At 43.5% G+C, this 20,695-nt stretch overlaps 1 protein-coding gene across 6 annotated transcripts in view; it reads left to right on the forward strand.

Moving 5' to 3' along the window:
* The window catches only part of LOC118668364 (myelin associated oligodendrocyte basic protein), a 31,940-nt gene extending 11,457 nt beyond the window's left edge, over positions 1-20,483 (forward strand). For 2 of the 6 annotated variants that reach the window (XR_004971635.1, XR_004971636.1), the window contains exons 3-7: positions 3,315-3,524; positions 3,833-4,102; positions 11,671-11,878; positions 19,491-19,570; positions 19,689-20,483. Coding sequence is in view for 2 of the 6 variants with exons in the window: in XM_036333234.1 (XP_036189127.1) it covers positions 3,319-3,524; positions 3,833-4,102; positions 11,671-11,710 (516 nt within the window). In the remaining 4 variants the exon portion in view is untranslated. Of the gene's footprint in view, positions 1-3,314; positions 3,525-3,832; positions 4,113-11,670; positions 14,123-19,490; positions 19,571-19,688 lie in introns of those variants that run through there. The other 4 variants (XR_004971637.1, XR_004971638.1, XM_036333234.1 and 1 more) reach the window with 4 other exon arrangements.
* The last annotated feature ends 212 nt before the right edge of the window (positions 20,484-20,695 follow it).

A 20,695-nucleotide genomic window follows, 5' to 3' on the forward strand; every position in this document is an offset into this window, starting at 1 on the left:
GTATAAGAATATTAATAATTAAATAAAGTCAAAGCCTTACTGCTTACATTGTGTTTTTATAAAAATGCTAGGATTCCCTTGCCCATAGTCTCGCCTTTTTTTTTTTTTTTAATATATTTTATTGATTTTTTACAGAGAGGAAGGGAGAGAGATAGAGAGTTAGAAACATCGATGAGAGAGAAACATCAATCAGCTGCCTCCTGCACATCTCCCACTGGGGATATGCCCGCAACCCAGGTACATGCCCTTGACCGGAATCGAACCTGGGACCCTTCAGTCCGCAGGCCGACGCTCTATCCACTGAGCCAAACCGGTTTCGGCTAGTCTCGCCTTTAATAAGCTAGTCTGGTTTTAAGAAATATATAGAGTTACGGATGCTTCACGCTTTCTGTTCTGGCAATGTCTTGAAAGACCATCCCCTGATTCTGTGTAATATGCAAAATTAAGTCTGTTTGTTTTTTTTTAAATCACATATCCCAGCTGCCTCCTTATGCTTACCAGTCAGTAAAATTCCATTTACTATTTTCACCCATATTCATGCATTATTACTGTAACTATATTTCTGTCTCCTCTCAGAAAATGAAAGGTTAACTGCTTTTATTGCTCTCAAGGGCTTTGATTTTCAGAGAATAAATATTACATTGTGAAATGGAGGCAAGATCTAATAGAAATTCATTAAAAATTTATAAATATTTTAAGCACTTGAAGTTAATTCTTCATGTTTTGAAGTAATAGTGCTTTTAATGCTAGACATTTCATCTTGTTCTATGAAAATGCCAATTTCTGGTTACTTCCATCTTTTCCTTACAATTATTCCCAACCACTTGAAGGCAGAGAGGGTGGCCGGTGGTTTCAGTGAGAAGTGATAGCCATGTACGGGGGGGGGGGAGGGGGGGGGCTGGGGAGGGAAGGAACGGCCTGGGAGGGAGCATGGCCTCCTGCGCTCAAGCCTTTCCACCTGGTGAGTTTGTGGAAGAATTCTGTCCACTGTGGCGCACATTCATGGGGAGAGAAACTGAAGGAGGCAGGCGGCCATGTTCTCGCTTTTCTTCAGATGAAACCCCAAGATCAGGGCGGGGTGTGGCATGGTGTAGAAATGTCCAGACAGATTTGGAAGTGTGTGTGGTGGGTCCTACTGACACACTTCAACAGGAATAGTGGGGGCAGATTGCAGGCCCTTGGAGGATGCCTGCCCTCATCCCCTGAGTGAGTACACAGCTTTTTGGGGGGGCTGGGAGGAGCTGTCTAGGCCAGTGGCCCCAAGAAAGGGCTCTTGATTCCCCATATGTAGTGCATGGCATGCGTGGGACCCGGAAGTTACCTGGAGCGGAGGTGTAGGGGCTGAGAGGACAGCTGGATCACAATAGGAGGCTGCTGAGTAGGGACCAGTGGCTTTGGTGGGGTCAGGTGGTAAGTGGTAATGTGTCATTCATGCCAGGGGCCAGGTGAGACCACACAGGTACCCTGTAGCAGAGTCTAGCAGAAGAGGACATGACCTAGACCAGCCACCCCTTCCTCCTTGCCATGAGGACTTTCAGGTTCCCTATACTCTTGTCCACTTTGAGAAGGAATTGTCTCATGTAAAGGTGTACAGTGTTCAAGAGTCCAGGTTTAGAGTCCAGGTGGAAACAGCAGCTCCACTGTCACCACGAATTCGGGCTCCTCCAGGTTTTGTGCTCCACCCTGAGGCTTCATCTTCATGGTTGAGCCACCATCCAAGGTGGCTGCTGTGCCCAAGAATAGATGGCTACACTGTATTTTGTGCATACTTTTATCTTCGTTAGATAACCCCAAATTGTTTCCAAAATGCACATTTTTTTCCAAGCACATGTGGAACGTGGAACAATGCTGAATATATACTAGGACATTATGAAGAAAATCTCAACAAATATCAAAGAGTCATGATCATATACACTCCTTTCTGACTAGAATGCATTAGAATCAGAAGTCAATATAACGAAATTAATTCCATACACTTGGAAATTTTATAACAGATTTTTAAAGAGAATTGATGAATCAAAGAACTCATCCATATTTAAAATGAAGTGAAAATGATTTATGTTAATACTTTTGGTATGCAACTAAAGTTGTATTTAATGGAAAAGTTACAGTCATAAATGCCTATGTGAGAAGCATTGGATTCAAGAATAGAGAAATAGAACAAGAGCATAAGAGAAAAGAAACTGAAAAATAATAAATGCATACAGAAATTCATGAACTAGAAAAAAAATGGGCCAAGATAAGCAAGAAAACCAGGAGTTTGCTTCTGAAAAGAATATAAAGGAGATGACTTCTGGCAAGATTAATCAAGAAAAACGAGAGAAGATGAAAATATATAAACTATAAAGGGGGCTGTAACTATATGTGCTCTGACTGGGCATCGAACCGTGACCTCCTGGTTCACAGGTTGACATTCAACCACTGAGCCACGCCAGCTGGGCAGAATTTGTATTATTTCCATTCATCCAAAATATTTTATTTTCAACAGTGAGTGTAGATTTTAAAACCTGCTAAGGCCAGGTGGTGGGGGAACAGAGGGAAACACCTGTCTGTCATTCTCCCTTCAGGACCCTCTCTGAGTTTACATTCTAGTTCCCCACTGTGGGCTTTCTTGCTTGCTGGGGAAGTCCTTGCTGCATATGCACACTGTGGAGGTCTCCAAATGCCGTTCTCTACCTTTCCTTCTTCATTGAGCTCTTTCCCCAACTTTCAGTCTTTTTCAGCCCAGGACCCATGCACATCTATGCAGACTATCCCTTCTCTGGGCCCATCTCAGTCCCCCAAAGTCCAGTCTGGGCCCAGCGCCTGGCCCCCTGCTGCTGGGAGAGAAGGGCTGAGCACAGGGAGCACAGATAGTGCTGGGCCTGGTCAAAAGGCACAGGATTTTGGAGTCAGAGAGGCATGGGTTCAAATCCTCTGTCTGCCTCTCACAGGCTTTATGAACTTGGTCATGTTTCTTAGCTTCTCTCATCTGTAGTTTGTTGACAATGCCATATGTTATAACAACGAGGTGACGTATATAAAGCAACCACCATACACTAGGTGCTCCGTAATGTTTGGCTTTGTAATATCTTTTTCTATCTTAAATGGATCATTAAACATATGGGAAAAAGAGTCCATTTCCAGAAAACAAAAAATATACAAAAATTAATCAACCCTTAATTTAGTTGTTCTCCATACTTGGGTAGGAACTTGCTACTTCAGGTTTTTGTTGCATAAGACAGCTCTGGGAGTAGCAGGGGTGCATTCCTGAGTAGAACACTCTCTCACCTGACCTGCTGTTTCTGTCCCCCCCCCGCATGGATGACTTCCAGTGAGATGAGTCAGAAAACGGGTAAGGAGGGTCCCAGACTCTCCAAGAACCAGAAGTTTTCTGAGCAGTTCAGCATACGTTGCTGCCCGCCATTCACCTTCCTCAACTCCAAACGTGAGATTGTGGACCGGAAGTACAGCATCTGCAAAAGTGGCTGCTTCTACCAGAAGAAAGAAGAGGACTGGATCTGCTGTGCCTGCCAGAGGACCAGGTAAGGGGCCGGCACCTGGGCTGGGCGTTGGCCTGTCGTCTCTCAGCTCCAAGCCACCCCCCACCTCTGTACCCCTACCTTTCTACTCTACTCTGTGATGCTGGGGCTGGGACTCTGCAGGCGGCTCTTCCCCCAGTCCCCTGACCGTCGGATCTGGGTTAGGTTCTGCCATCGGAAGGTGCTAGAGGGAGACTGGAAGGTGGGAGGGGGAGCAGGGCCTGCCTCCCTGTTTCCAGCTCCTGTCAGCATCCCTTAAGCAGCAGAGGAGAGCCATGGCTCCAGCCTCCAGCTTCTTTTGGCCCTCTCAGAACCAGGCGCCGTGCAACGTCCCCCCAGAGGCCCAAGATTCAGCCAGCTGCACCCCCCGCGGTGGTCAGAGCACCAGCCAAGCCACGGTCCCCTCCGAGGTCTGAGCCACGGTCCCCTCCAAGGTCTGAGCGTCAGCCACGACCCCGTCCAGAGGTCCGACCACCACCAGCCAAGCAGCGTCCCCCTCAGAAGTCCAAGCAGCCGCCACGCAGCAGCCCCATCAGAGGGCCAGGCACCAGCCGTGGGGGGTCCCCCATCAAAGCTTCTAGGTTCTGGTAACACCATCTCTTCCCTTGTGTTCCCCTAGCCCTAAGGTTAGTAGCTGCTTCCTGTGTTTACTAATACCTGGGTATCTCAAGGGCCCTCCTTCAGCCTTTCCAAACCTCTGCCGTCAATTCCCTGCATGAAATCCCCTCTGTTTGAAAGACCTAGTGTGGCTTCTGCTTTCCTTATGCCTGCCATCGACACGATACTTCAGATGGCAGTTTCCATGGTTTCCTTGGTCTACTGGAACTGGAAGTGATCAATTTATCGGTTCCGAGTACTGACCACAGTAACAGATTGAGTAGATGAGAGTCTGGATTCCTGTGCCTCGGAGAAGGAGAAATGGTCTCTCTAAGGAATATCTGGGTGTGTGTAAAGCAGAGGTTCAGCCATTTTGTCTATCCTTCCTCCCAGCACACTTCATCTAATGTTAATCTCATTCATTTATATATAGATATAATTTAATTTAGAGAGGAAGAGAGAGAGAGAGAAAGAGAGAAACATCAGTGATGAGAGAATTACTGATCGGTTGCCTCCTGCACGCCCCCCTACTGAGGATCGAGCCTGCATCCCAAGCATGTGCCCTTGACTGGAATCGAACCCGGTACCCTTCAGTCCGCAGGCTGATACTCTATCCACTGAGCCAAAACAGCTAGGGATAATCTCATTCATTCATTCACTCACTCAGTCAGTCATCTAACAAATTTGGTTCCATACCTACAGAGTGCCGGGCACCATGCTATAGGAAGAGGCATGGCAATGAACAGCCAGTTATGTGTGTGTGTGTGTGTGTGTGTGATTCACTAGGGCCAAACAAGAGAATAGCTGGTCACAGTGTAGGGTGGTAGAAATGTCCTAATATTGTCACAGTCAGTGTACATTGGGCTATAGGAGTCTGGAGCAGGGCCCTGCTTCACTGACGTTGCACAGAGGTGGTCAGGCTGGAATGAGTAGAGGGTAAAAGGCGGGGGATCCATGTAGAGAGAAAAGATGCAGAGAGGCACATTTCATCTGCATCATCTTAGGCAGGTCAACTTTTTTTTTTTAATCTTTATTTTATTTTATTTTTTTAAATATGTTTTATTGATTTTTTTTACAGAGAGGAAGGGAGAGGGATAGAGAGCTAGAAACATTGATCAGCTGCCTCCTGCACACTCCCCACTGGGGATATACCACAACCAAGGTACATGCCCCTGACCGGAATCGAACCCAGGACCCTTGAGTCCGCAGGCCGATGCTCTATCCACTGAGCCAAACCGGCCAGGGCTAATCTTTTTAAAAAAATATATTTTATTGATTTTTTTACAGAGAGGAAGGGAGAGAGATAGAGAGTTAGAAACATCGATGAGAGAGAAACATCGATCAGCTGCCTTCTGCACATCTCCTACCGGGGATGTGCCCGCAACCGAGGTATATGCCCTTGACCGGAATCGAACCTGGGACCCTTCAGTCCGCAGGCCGACGCTCTATCCACTGAGCCAAACTGGTTTCGGCTAATCTTTATTTTTTAAAGCAATTTTAGGTTCACAGCAAAATTGGGCAAAAGCTACAGAGATTTCCCATATACTCCCTGCCCATACACATGGCAGCCCAACTTTTAGTCCTTTTAATATTTGGAAATGAGCCTATATTATAAGTTATTAGTGGGTGTTCATTGTATTGGAGAGTCTCATGTCTACTCTGAAGCCCAGCACCTCATAGCATAGTACCCTGTGTGCATGTCACATGGTATTTACAGAGTTAATATGCAGAAGAGTCAACTGGGGAGCATGTCACAGATTCTCACCTGAGAAACTGACCTACATCTCCCATAAATCAACGATCCACATTACTGTGGTGTGGAACGTGACACATTATGGTTCTAAAAGTGAAAGCATTAAGGAGTTTCCTGGGTTGAGCTGCTTTTAGCTCTTCAGGGCTCCACTTCTGAGAGCGGGATCTGTGGTTTTCTGAAAACCGTTGTGGCTGTGAGTGACTGATCTGGGGCCAGTCACCGGGCAGTGCTGTGTGTGCCTGTGACACATTTGTTCACAGCGTATCTTGTACCAAATTGCACCTTGCACACAGGAAGCCTGGAGGACCAATTTATTTCCATATGTATTTTCAAGCTGATTTTCCATGACATTGTGTACAGCACTGAACCAGGCTCTGGCAATCAAGGGAAATGATGCATGTCCCTGGTCCAGATGCTCAGATGGTCACGACAAGTCACTATGCCACACACTGACCACCAGGGGGCAGACACTCAATGCAGGAGCTGCCCCCTGGTGGTCAGTGCACTACCATAGGCTCAGCCAGAAGCCAGGCTGGCGAGTGCAGAGGTGGTGGCGGGAGTCTCTCCTGCCTCTGCAGCAGTGCTAAGCTGGCAGTCGGACATCCCCCAAGGGCTCCCGGACTGCAAGAGGGTGCAGGCCGGGCTGAGGGACCTCCCCAACCCCCACAGTGCATGAATTTCAGTGCAATATAAACACCTATAATTGACAAGCTAGGTCTTACTTCCATGAGCAATTACTATAAGGGGTTGGATAGTGTGCATTGTTAGAACCAGGTGTTGGGGACAGCTGCTAAGGTCCAGACTGTTAGCGGGAGGTAGCTTGCCTGCTCTTCAGTCATGTGGACCCAAACATCGCAGACATTTTCTATGACATGACTTGTCTTCCTTTGTCCTTCCTGATGCCAAGATGTTCACTCTGAATTTTCTCCTTCTAGAAAACCATGGAGCATTCTTCCTTTCGTGCAGGATTGGGTAAACTGGCCCTCCCAGTCCCTTTTCTGAGCCCTCCCTCTATTTCCCCAGACAATAACATTGGCGTTGTAGTCATGTCTTAGAACTTCTGTCTTACATGTTTGTGGAAAAATTGCATCCAAGCATATAGTATGCTTAATTTCACCTGGTGTTTATGCCTTGGTAATCTATCTTTGGTCATATCAGCCAAACAAAATCAGAAGTTCACCAGTCATTTCCCAGGGAACAGCAGAGTTAGGAAAGAGACCTGAGCTTCTGTTGTCAGATCAGGCTCTTGCCCTGCCTGCCTCTCAGGTTACGTTATTGCTTTTGTGAGTTTGGGTGACTGAACTCCTGAATGCTGCTCTCCATAAATCATAAATTCCCTCCCATTCAGAAGCAGGCCTTTGCACATCATGATGGTCCCTAGAGCATCTTTGCACATCATAGGTAGTTCCTATGCAGAGGCCTGGGTTAGGCAGCTGTGTGTCCCCCCAGTCTGACAGCTCCTCCCTGGTCACATGTCCTTAACCTAGACCACATGGTTAACCAGCCTCCCTCCAATAGCCTTAATCCTATTGTCCTGTATCTTGTTACCTTCATCTCACAAATCCCTGATCTTACATCAAACTGATGACTCACCTGCACTACTGCAGTTTCCCAACTGCTGAGCCCGTGGCTGCTGAGCATGCTAGGAAAAGCCTTATAGCCCCACAAATGGGTGAGTCTGAGTCCCTCTCCAGGCCAGCCTGCCCCACCAGCCCTCACACGTTTATCAGGATTTACACCTGTTTTTAAATGCTTCCCCTCAGCCTCAGAGGACAAAGCACGCTTTTCTGATCAGGTCAGCCACACCTGTGATCTTCCTTCCTTCTGTCTCCTCCAGGGTCTTGCATGTGCATGTATGTGTAATACACACCCCTACACACACACACACACACACACACACGCGCGCGCGCGCATGCACACACACACACCCCACATGTCAAGTTTATTAAGATACACAACCTTTTCAGAAAATAGCTCTATGCACACAACCACCACCACAATCAAGTTATAGAATATCTTCATCACCTATAAAATTCTCATACTTCTTTGCAATTAACCCCAAGTTTCTGAAAACCACTCATCTTTTTTCTGTCTACAGTTTTGTCTCAACCAGAATATTGTATAAATGGAATCATACAGCATGGAGCCTTTTGAGTCTGGCTTCTTTCACTTAACATAATGCATTTGAGATTGAACCACATTGTTGCATGAATAAATAGTTCTTTCATTTGCATTGCTGAATAGTAGTCCTTTGTATGGATGTACCTATCATACTTTTCCATTCACCAGTTGAAGGAGATTTAGGGTTTTTCCAGTTGTGGGTGATTATAAATAAAGCTGCTATAAACATTCATGTGAGCATAAGTTTTCTTTCCTCTTGAGTAAATAACTAGGACTGGTATGACTGGGACATATGGCAGTTGTATATTTAAATGTATAAGAAAATGCTAAATTGTTTTCCAAAGTGGCTGTATCATTTTGTACTCTGACCAGCAACATGCAATGCTCTGCATTCTTGTCAGCACTTGGTATGATAGTGTTTAAAAGTTTATCCATTCTAATAGTTGTGTAATTTTGCATTTTCCTAATGACTAATGATGTTGAGAATCCTTTAATGAGCATGTATTTCATCCACCATTTATTGGTGAAGTGTGTGTTCAATCTTCTGCCCATTTAAAAAAGTGGGTTTTTATTTTCTTATTATTGTATTTTGAGAGATTATAAAATTTATCTAGATACAAATATATGTTTTGCAAATATCGTTTCCCAGCCTGTGGCTTGCTTTCTCATTTTCCTAACAGTGTTTTGTGTTGAACCAGTTTCAAATTTTACAAAGTCCAAATTATCATTTTTTATGAGTTATGCTTTTTGTATTATATGTAAGAATTCTTTGCCTAATCTAAGGTCACAAAGATTTTTTTCTAGAAATTTAAAAATGTAGGTTTTACGTTTATATTATTATCCATTTTGAGTTAATTTTATGGTGTGAGGCATGAATTAAGGTTCAATTTTTTTTCATATTCATTTTCAATTGTTTCAGCACCATTTATTGAAAAGATTCTCCATTGAATTATTTTGCAATTTTGTTGAAAATTTGTTGGCCATAACATGTGAATTTATTTCTGGACTTTGTATTTTGTTCTGTTAACTTATATATCTTTCCTTTCAACATCACCACACTTAATTACTGTAGCCTTAAAGGAAGTATTAAAATCAATTAGTGTGAATTACCTAACATTGTTCTTCATTTTTGAAATTGTTTTTGGCTATTCAAGTTTCTCTATTTTTCCATATATATTTTAGTGTCAGTGTGTCAGTTTCTACAATATATCTTGGTAGAATTTAGAATGAGATTGTGTTGAGTTTATAAATCAGTTTGGGAAGAAGTAGTAACACTGTTGAATCTATTAACATGGTATATCCCTCTATTTATTTAGGCTTTTTTTACAGATCTTGCACATACTTTGTTTTATACCTAAATAGTTTATAAAAGTGCTATTGAAATTGTTCATTAGTAGTATATAAAAACAATTGGTTTTTGTATATTGATCACGTATCCTGTGATCTTGCTAAACTCACTTATTCTACCCTTTTCTGGGGGATAGACTGGGATTTTCTACATTGACAATATTGTTGTCTATGAATAGAGATAATTTTATTTTTTTATTTTTAATCTGTATGCTTAACCATATGCAAACCTAAGCTATTTATCTTAGGATATTTGTTTCTTAGAGAATTATTTTAACAAGATTAGGTCCTTGACAATTTGGCTTTCTGGATCACTAAAAGGGATTAGAGTCCAAAAAGCTTGAGCCCAACCAGATAAGGTACTTGGATTGGGTTGTAGGTTTATACCTGTACTTTCTTCATATTCTCATTTCAAGATATGGTTAATCTTTCCTCATGGTTCATTGATTGACATGCTCTATCATTAAACCAGTGAATAGGCATGAATGTTGTTTGGATTTAAAACACAAAGAAGTTCTAATCACTACTAGAATTTGGGGCCTATTTTGAGTTGGTCAATGTGAATGATGCGTAAACTATTTCATGTAAGTAGAGAACCTCTCTCCTGTGTCTGCAGAATCATCATGATTGTCAGTGGTTAGGAGCATTGGCACAGCCTTCATATTTCTTGCTTAGCAGATGCCCACCCCCTCCCTAGGCTCAGTTGGTGTCTCCACTTCTACATATCGGACACCATATAGTCTATCTCCCTTGCTGGAGTGTACACGAGTCAGGAGCAGGGACTTTCACTCCTGTCTCCAGGGCCTGACTCGGGGCTTAGCTGATGTTATTGGCTGAACGAGACCTATAAATACACCTGGTCTGGCGCAGTGGGGAGGGCAAGGACACTGGCATCAGGCTTGCATCTGAGCTCTGCTGCCGGTCCAAGTTACTTATTCTCTCAAAACCGCATTTTTTCCCATCTGTAAAACGAGGATGTTATCTACCTCACTATTTATCATTGTAAAGTACTTAGTGTAGGATCTTATAGACTAGATAGGTGGATGGTATTAGCACTGCTACTTAATGGATACGTTGTGCCATTTAAACCTAACTATTAGCCCATTCTCCTCAACTCAGTTGCTCCCACTTGTTGAAATCGAATCCAGGGGCTGTTGCTGCACAATTTGGCCATCCCCAGTGCCATCGATGGGCTGCCATTGCCAGTAAAGTGCCAATTACGTAACTAGGTGCTTATATTTCCTAAGATGCCACAGTGGCTGATTGCAGTGGTACCTGCACGGTGATGCCTGGGATCTGTGGGCTGCTATGCTACTGTGCTCATCCAGGGTTTTCTGTTCGGCAGGACCTGTGTGGAGCTCTAATATGAAAAGGCTGTTTCCTGTCGGAGGTCATAGAGGCAATCAGGAAAATACAAAGATTCCCTCCCCAGATTTCAAGGGATGTGTTCCAACCTCCCAGGCTACTAAACTTCACTCTGCAAATTTCAACAATTATTTCTTCATTAATCCTTAATCCTGTCTGAAGGGCACCAGCGTTGTTAGCTTGATGTATAATTTGGGGTTTTGGAAAATGCTATTGTTAATGCGAATTTTAGGTCTAAAATAACATTATAGGAAAAGCTGTGATTCCCATAAGTTCAGCCCATAGTGTAAAAGTATGGCACACTCTGATATATGCATCTTTGCTATTTTTTTTCTTTTTTAAATGAAAAACGTTATGATGATCTGAAACTGACAGTCTCATTTCATAGGTGGTCACAAAAAGCTCTGCTGTCTAAATGAATTGCAGTTAATATGCTATGGAGAATAAGCTTACAAACAGTGCTTGTCTGGGGCCACATTTTCATATCTTTCCTGGGTGTTGTTTATTTTCTTGAACACAGTCTGGTCCCCATTAAAATGGGAACATGTCAATATAGTCACAATTTTATCATGTGAGTGCATATGCCCTATGTGTATATTTGTGTACACTCATGTCTTTACATTCCTGGGCAGTGTGACTGTTTTTTTTTCCCCCCATAGGAGTGGGGTGGTACTTTGATTTCCTTTATGTTTTTCTGTGTTTAAAATTTATCTGCAGTGATTAAATAGAAAAGCAATAGTTGTTGCACATAAAAATAGAAAGACCTTTAAAAAGTATCTTATCTAGGATCAGGCTAGGAAAAAATATTATTTTAGCCAGGTACTACCAGAATTGAGAAATTAAACAGAGGGACTCTAACGATTTTCCAGAAGACAGATCACCTCAAAGGTAGTCTACAAATTCAGAGTCACATGAACTGAGCACTTACCAGGGTCATGGATTTTTATGTCTCTCTTTGTAAACCAGATTGAGAAGGAGGAGCAAGCCAACCCCAAGGAAGAAGTAACCAAAGAGGAGTTTCAAGTGAATGGATGGCCTCAGCTCCTGGACACACTGCTGCCTGACCCACATGCCCTTGGGCAAGCTCGCCGGTTCCGAATATGATGCAGAGGCAGACACCTGCTGATGCCCAAGGTCTCCATGGCAGGAGGGCCAACGGGCAGCCTGCCTGGAGGTGAGAGGGGCATCTCTGTGTTATGCTCCAGTCGGTGGGTCCCAGCACCCCACGGGCTCCAGAACTCAGGGCATGGCCCTATTGGTCTCACCTGCAGTCCTTTCTCCCCCGGATGTGCCAGGCCCCCAGGGTCTTCGGATCAGGATGGTTGAAGTGCCAGCCCACGTGTTAACCTCTAACCACTATTCCTTTCTGTCCCTGGCATCCTGTTGCAGATCCTTGATCCTGTTTAGATCCTTGATCTTCTTCTTTGTAGTGAGTTCCCTATACTAGTCCACAGTCAGAGGCACAGTTTGCTCTGGGGAAGATCCACATTCTTCTCAGAGTAAGATAATAGGCTCTCAAATAATCTAGAGATGCACAGATATTCCCAGGGATGGTCAGAGGGGTCTACATCCACATGGAGCCAATGTACTGTGTCAGAAGCTAAGAGAAAAGGCCCGAGAAAGCAGCCCCTGCCACTCCTCAAGCCCCTGTCTCCAGCCTCACGGAGGAATTTGTGAATGTCTCCTCCTGATCCCGGCCCGAGTGAGAAAAAATACTCTAAGGCACCGCTTTTGAGCTTGTCAGCCCATCTGGATGGTCTCAACTCCAGAATTCATTGCTTTGCAAATTGTGCCACTTTGAGCAGGTTATTGGCCTCCCATCCCCCCTTCTGGGGAGTCCTGGAAACCGGGCTGCTAAGATGGACCCTCCTTGTAAAGCAGGAAATACTGTTTTCCCACCTCCTCACTTCCCTGAGTGGGCAGATGGCCCCTGGGCACTTTCACGAGACCAGAAGGTGTGCTCAGAGAGTTGCTATAGCAATAATGCCCAGTTCCTAGCTGGACCCCTTCACATTTCTCTCTGATACTGTAGTGGGATCAGGAGAAAAAAGCTTGGCTTTGGGGAGAGGAGAATTAAGTGGGTGGAGGGGTGAGTTAGGGGAGGTTAAGCAGCCCAAGACTTCTCTTCCTGTGTAAGAGGCCATGCAGGGTGTGTGTGTGGGGGGGGGGGGGGGAGAGACTTGTCCCAATCATAATGATGCAGGATTGTGGTTGAATGCCCATCTCTTCTCTCTGTTTTACTCCCACTACCTGTAGCCCTAGACTCTTGGGAAGGACTTTGGTGTCAGTATGGGCTCTCTATCACCACCATAGGAATTAACTCTTCCCCGCCCCCATCTACCCTAGTTCCACCACACCCCCTACACACATACACATGCTATAGGGAGGGAGTGTGTCCACAGGTTAAATGAAGGACTCTTGGGTCACCTTGTAGATTGGTGTGTGTGTCTGTGTGTGTGTGTGTGTGTGTGTGTGTGTGTGTGTGTGTGAGGTTAGGGAACTTGGCTTTGGGAGAACATCTTTGGGCTCTCATTTTTCTCTCCCACGCACAAATACTGGAAAGTCCCTCCAAGTCCACATTGGATCCATGTCCCCTGAGGACCCTGACCTCTTAAGCTGATCATCAGAAAAAACAAACTCTGACATACTCCCTTCTGGGCCTGTCTTTGACTTAGGGTTCCTTTGCATGCCACACACTAGCCTTATAGGAGCCCCTCTTGGCCATTTTCCTTACATCAGAGTTGGAAGGTGGAAGGAGAGGGTTGGAGTGGATCCATCTCTCTTTAGGCTCCAGCAGGGTCCATTCCAGAAGCCACCCCAGCTTATTTGAAGGCCAAGCTTGGCTGATTTATATGCTGGGATTGAAGGGTGAAAGATGCAAGCAGTAGATACTTCCTCCACCCTCCCCACCTCCTAACACTTTTCTTCTTAGGTCTGGAGGTGATGTGGAGCCAGGCTCCAGACCATAAGGGTAAAAGGCTTATGGTTCATCCAGGCTTGGCGCACTCTGCCTGGGACTCAGATGCCCTTTCTCTACTGAGGAAGACCACACTTTCTTGCCTTCTTCCTGTCTCTCCTTTTGTACTTGTAAATAAGATGCTGTCATATCTCCTCAGTGCTTGTCCCCATCTCGGGGCTCTGTTATTGTTCATTCTGCCTGTGATGCTCTGGCCTAACATCTTTGCACTGGTGCCTTCAGCTCAGAGTGGTTTCCATGGTTACTTTCTAGCCCGTCACTCTAGTTTGTCTGTCTTCACGGCGCTTATCACCCTGTGGAATGATCTTGTTCATTTTTTCACTTGTTTATTGTGTGGCTCCCTTTCCTTCCTAATGAGGACCCCAGGACTGCCAGTACCCATTTACTGCTACACCCTCAGTCCCCAGCACTAGTAAAAGCAATAAATACTTGTTGATTGAATGGATGTTTGTTTGTTTTTTATAGGAACAATTTTTTAAAAATTTAGAGACTTGAGGAATCAAAGATGTCTGTTGTCTTTAGTAATAAGGAATTTTTGGTGACTTTGTAGGGCACCCTCTGTATGGAGCAGATGGAAGGTGAGGAACAGGAATTCATGAAGATTGATGTAACTCCCTCAACTAAGCTTGACCATAAAGGGAAGCAGAGGATAGGGCAAGAGCAGGAATTTTCCATGAACTCAGGAGACACCTGAGCATGAGGAATGCCCCTGGGAAGAAGGCAGCAGAGAGGGTGCATGAAGGGGGAGGAGCTTAATTGATAGAGTCAAGAACTGAGGATGTGGGAGGTGGAATCCAGATAACAGATGAGGGGGGAGGCATGGATTCAGAGGTACCTTTTTGTTAGGAAAAAATTGAAGAAGAAAAGGAGAGTAGAGTCTGATGGGTATGCAGGGCCAGTGGCAGGAGCTTGGGTCATTTCCCACCTTTGGCTTTGATTTTCTCTTGAAGTTGGAGGTGAAGAGTCCTGTCCACAATGAGGGTGCTGGTATTGGGGTCAGAGATAAGAGTGGTGGAGAAGAAACCACTTTATCTGAGGTCATCAAATCTTCTTAAAAAAACCTTCCCCTGGTGAACTTAATTAATGAGTTAATTAATTTACAATTCAAGGCGATATTTGGCCACTAAGTCCTTGCCTACAACTTCATATTTAGATGTAAATCCCCAATCTAACTTGAGACCCATATGGTCTCAGAAGAGTTGGAGCAAGAGAGAGGCTAATCTTAAGGAATAAAGAATGATGAGGAAGCCTTCACTCTTGGAAGCTATAACATTTCTGACAGCTCACAGCCAGATGGGGCTGTTCTGTGAGACAGTAGTTTGCTGAATGTCATCTGGGCTGCTGTTCTAACATCAGAGGAATGTGGAAACTCACCCTGGAAGGGTCCTAGGAGGGCTTCTTGCCTGACTCCATAGCACATGTGTCAGGCCCATTAATAGCACCATTAAAGGGTACTTATTACCTCTGTTGAAATATAATAAAGTGTTCTTTTGTTTAAAGATATTTTTTATTTCAGAGAGGAAGGAAGAGGGAGAGAGAGATAGAAACATCAATGATGAGAAAGAATCATTGATTGGCTGCCTCCTACATGCCCCACACTGGGGATTGAGCCGGGCATGTGCCCTTGACTGGAATCAAACCTGGGACCCTTTGGTCCGCAGGTTGACACTTTATCCACTGAGCCAAACCAGCTAGGGCTAATGAAGTGTTCTTAATGGACAAAGATGATTCTGTCGACTGGACAGTAGGGTGTACAGTTGTGATTTGGAGAGATTTTTCACACTTGCTCTTCTTATTTGTATGGCCGGTACATACTCAGAGGAATGTTGGGTAAAGATTGTGCTTCTTCTTTATTGAGCATAAGCTATGCATCCATCTTATAACACACAGTGTTTTGCATTTGTAAATGGGAGAGGTAGGTCATGGCCCCCATGGCCATTGAAATGTGACCTTGACCTTGCTGCCATAATGCTGTGACCTAGAAGTTTCCAATCTGAGCTGGTGGAGCCCTGGAATACTTGGAGATGCCACCTTATGAGATAAGAGGGAGGTGAAGTCAGCAGGTTCCTGGCCACACCTCCACATCATCTAAGGCAGATTTTAGGATCTGTGTTGATTTCTAGTTTTATATAGTTAAATGGTTCCACTGGAATAAAAGAATCTGACAATCTCCACTTTCATGACTGAAAGCAAATATTGATAGAATAGTTATGTTAGTGATTCTCTGAATGATTTAGTGAATTGAAGAGTATACTGTTTGGAATTACATCATAGGTTTGGGTTACTTATTTCCACTTATGAAACAATTCGCCAACACAAAGTTGATTGTTTTGACCTTTGATTAACTGACTAGGTTTATCCAAAGTGTAGCTGAGCAAAAGAGCATAGATTAACAAACATTCTTGATAATTATACTTTAAAAAATTTTATGTAAAAGTATTACACTCAACATGACACTCAACATTTCTGTTGCATATACTACATTAACTATATAAACTACATTAATAATGCATAAAATGGGTTTGAGGAGAGTGGAGAAAATGAGAGACTAGAGTTTAAGTGGTAGCCTTCATAGCAAATAAAACATCTAGCAGATTTGAATAATTTGGCTCATAAAAGATCTCTTAATAATAAAACTAAGCTCTAAAGTGTTAAATTTAATTACCAAAGTAACATTCACATTGGGTTTTGAAGCACATAAATTCTCCCAATAGTTTCTTTATAACCTAAGGCTGGAAGCCTGTGGGGCCCAGGTTTGGCACCTGGAGAAGCTAATGGCCTTCTCTCTAGACCCCATAGGCTGGAAGTATTTTGTAGAGAGAGAGAGAGAAAGATAGATAATCTCAACTAATTGGGTTCCAGAAAGGAGGTAGTCTCTTATGGAGAAAGGCTTTAAGTTTCTAAAGGCTCCTTTAGACAGAATGTAAGCCCACCAGGAAGAAAGTGTGAGAAAGAGTGTCTGGGTCCACGTTTGAGAAGGTGGCTGGTAGCGGTGGGAGTCTTTTCTGTGCTGAGTTAATGACAGGTGCTCCTGATAAAGATAGGCAGTTACTTTCATCAGCATTAGCCAAACCAGCCCTTGCTGTAGAAAGCGGCCATTCTTCATTAATGAAGCCACCGGGATTGAACCTGGGATCCTTTAGTCCAGGGGTCCTCAAACTTTTTAAACAGGGGGCCAGTTCACTGTCCCTCAGACCGTTGGAGGGCCGGACTATAGTTTTAAAAAAAAAAACTATGAACAAATTCCTATGCACACAGCGGCGGCCAAAACACCTGGTGGGCCGGATAAATGTTTTCCGTAGGCCGCATGTGGCCCGCGGGCCGTAGTTTGAGTACCCTTGCCTCAGGCCGATGCTCTATCCACTGAGCCAAACCAGCTAGGGCTAGAGGTAGATATTTTCATCAAATACTGAAAAAGTCCCTTGGCCCAGGCGGTGATCCATGAACAGTCCTATGCAAACATCCAGGCAAATCTATTTGATTAATGATGAAATGGAGATATCACTCTTGTGTCCACCATCAAGGAGGGTTGGGTAGTGTGTCATCAGAGGGTGTGGGACCCACTAGACATTCTTCATGTTTGCATGCAGATTAGAGAGTAAGGTTTTTCCTGACACCACATATATACCTGTACCCAGGTACAAGCCCACTCACAACTAATTCACTTCTAGGCATTCATCTTCCATAGTAAAGAAAGGTGAATGGTACTGTGGGGAGTACAGTGCCCTGTACTCAGCAGAATATCTCATGGGAGCCCATCTGGGTTCCAGAACCTCTTATTGATGGGAGCTATTTAGTAGATCTTGCTGGATTTGGGTTTATTTCTGAAGTCTCTGAAGTACAACAGTCTTTGAGCTTGTTACCTGCAATTTCTGTCTTATGCAATTTCTGTCTCAGGAAAGCAGCGTCTCTCTTTTCTACAGGAAGAAATCTTGATGCATCAAAAAGAAAAAAAGCCTGGTGTCCTGGGGTTTTTTGTTTGTTTTTCTAGCTGAGTTTTACATAATCTATTTTCACTATAATTCACCCTCCATATCTTAAATTCTCCATGAACACCCTCTTCTGCAGCCAACAGCTTCTGTTCTTTCTCTTCTGTCTTGTAAGCTTTCTGAGTCAGGCCCTTGAACAGTCTTAGTTTTCTGATGGGGATCATTAAAGATCTCTACTGTCAGCTGCAAGATATGGCATTTATTTTCAACCAGAGCTTTGGCTGCAAGTAAAAAAAAGCATCATCTTCCAACTTTTCCCCACAGCTGACGTCTTGCTGACACCTCATTATGTAGCTTGTAATGTTAATGATGTCTGTCTTCAACTCCTGGCAATGTGGATTTCGCTACCATCTGATTTCCCTGACTTTTCATCTCCTTACTATGGTAATCTGCCAACTAACTTTTTATTTTAAAAATAATCCTGTCCATTTCTTTCCCTAAGGGTTTTCTCCTCTGATGCAAAGATCAAGTGGTTTCAGCTGCATAATGTATTTATTCAGAATGTCAACTCCATTATTTTTCTAAGCCACACTTTCTTAAACAACCAAAGATCTTACGTGATTTGCTCACTGATCTCAGTAGGCAGTGCTGGGAGGGCAGGAACAGCTAGGGGCAGACGGAGACCGTAGCCTTCTCTTCACTCCAGGGTCCTGCATGCCCTCCAACTGCCATCCTCCTTTCAGCTCCTGTCTTCCATTTCTTTCCCTCACTCATCTGTCTTTCTACAACTTAAATTCACAAAACATCCTGGTTTTCAGATCTCTGGCAGAGCTACTATCAGTCTTTCTACACTTTCATTGCTGCGGGCTTCACAGTCTACACTGCCTTCTCCAGATCTTTTCCCAGGTGCTGACAGATTCTGCCAAACCAACACCACTTTCACTGAGGCAGGTCCCCACTGTCAGGTAACTAAGAATGGCCCCTGATAGGGCTGCTGTTCTACAGCCAGGAGTGTTCTCTCCAATCTTGGTTTTTTCACTTCCCCAAATGGCCTGGTGCCCAGGTGCCATTATGCCCTGCAGGAGTGTTCACCTGCATTAGGATGGTTGTATCATTGCGGAACCCATCTCCTTAACATCCTTTCACCTACATATTTAATTTGCTGTTACTTGCATTGTCTCAAATCTCCGAAAGTCCTCAGTCAGGTTTTTGAACCCAGTTCCTCAGGTAGTGCCTTCCATTTTTTTCTAGTGTAAGTTTCCCTTTGGAGAACTATTTGGGTCCTAATATAATAGAATAGCTGGGGTCCTAAGGAAGAGCTGGTAGCATTGAGCACCAAAGTTTTTCTTTCTTCTTTGAAAAGCTTCCTCAATGGACTGTCAGATGCAAGGGGCCAAAACAAAGAAAATGTATATTCAAAGCATTGAGAATGTCCAGAGCTCGCTCTTTCTTTTAAATATATATTTTTATTAATTTCAGAGAGAGGAAGGGAAAGGGAAAAAGAAACATCAATGATGAGAGAAAATCATTGATCGGCTGCCTCCTGCGTGCCCCCAACTGGGGATCGAGCCCGCAACCCAGGCATGTGCCCTATCGGAGAATCCAACCATGACCTACTGGCTCATGAGTCAACACTCAACCACTGAGCCACACCGGCCGGGCCAGAGCTCTTTGTTTATGTGCCTACTCTTGACAGTCATGTGACCAGAAGGCACGGGTTCTAGGATTTGCCCAGCTTCAGACACCTACCCACCCCTTTGGTCAAGGGACAGTTTCTATTTCTGAAGAAGGTGGGGGAGGTCCAATAGAGAATGTACAGATAAAATCACCAGGAGACTAATATAGAATTCTAGTTTGACTGTTTTTATTCCCCCAAACAGCATTTTGAAGATACCATTCTATTGTCTTCTGACCTCTATAATTGCCAATGAGAAATCTGCCATTCTACCTGCCTTCCATTGTAAGTAAATTGTATTTTCCCTTTGGTTGTTTAAAAATGTTTTTTCTTTTGTTTTGGTATTCTAAAATTTCACTATGATGTTACTCACTATGGACTTATTTCTATTTATTTTGCTTAGGACCCAAGTTTCTTCAATATGAAGATATATATCTTTCTTCAGGGCTATGAAAAAAATATATTGTACAACCATCATAATGGCAAAAACTAAAAATTTTCAAGTGTTGACAAAGATGTGGGGAAAATTCTCATAAGTTACCAATGAGGATTTATAAACTTCTACAACACCTTTGGGGTGAAGTCTGTGGATACTAGTAAAGCAGGATATTGTAGAGAACAAGCAATTATAATTTTAAATACCCATCCTAGAGAAAACTTGCATTCATAGAAAAAAGGAGATACTAGTGTAAGTTTAAATCTGTTCAGTGAAGCATGGTTTGCCATTGGGAAAAAAAGAGAGAGACATAGAACGAAGTTAATCAATATCCACCAATAAGAGAATGAATAAGTCAATAATCATATATTTAAATAACTAAACAAGCAGTTAAAACAAGTGAATCAGATATACCCATACCAAGTAGATAAATTTGGAAAACAAGATGAAAAATATAAAAAGCAATAGGAGATGGTAAGTGCAATATGATGCCCTATGAAAGATTTGAATGACTCACAATGCTCTAGTTGCCAAATAAGCAGAAACCTTAAGATCTCACACTTTCTCTGTAATGCAAGAGAATTTAAAAAATGGCAGCAAAATAAAAGGTTACCCAAGAAATATCTGTCCTCTTGGAAAGCAAGCAGAAGATTTGAAATAATTATTGGCTTGAAGAAATAATAGAAATTAAAAGCTATATGGAAATGGCCAACAATATTAGCCAGATGCAAATGATTTTGGAGAGATAAGTGGGGGACTGATGATAAGTCTAGCGTCTCTCCAAGGTTATAAGTCTTAGAAAACAAACACATCTGTTCTGAGCCAGTTTTGGATCTGGATTGTATTGTGATTCCTGCAGGTTTCTGACATGGGGAAACAGGGGAATAGATAGAATACTTCCTCTCTCCCAACCTTCCTTTAGTAATACATAGAAAAACACAGAAGATAATAGAATGTTGTAGAATGTGGAGGGA

This window comes from Myotis myotis, unplaced genomic scaffold (genome assembly GCF_014108235.1).
Source record: "Myotis myotis isolate mMyoMyo1 unplaced genomic scaffold, mMyoMyo1.p scaffold_m19_p_13, whole genome shotgun sequence".
Lineage (NCBI taxonomy): Eukaryota > Metazoa > Chordata > Mammalia > Chiroptera > Vespertilionidae > Myotis > Myotis myotis.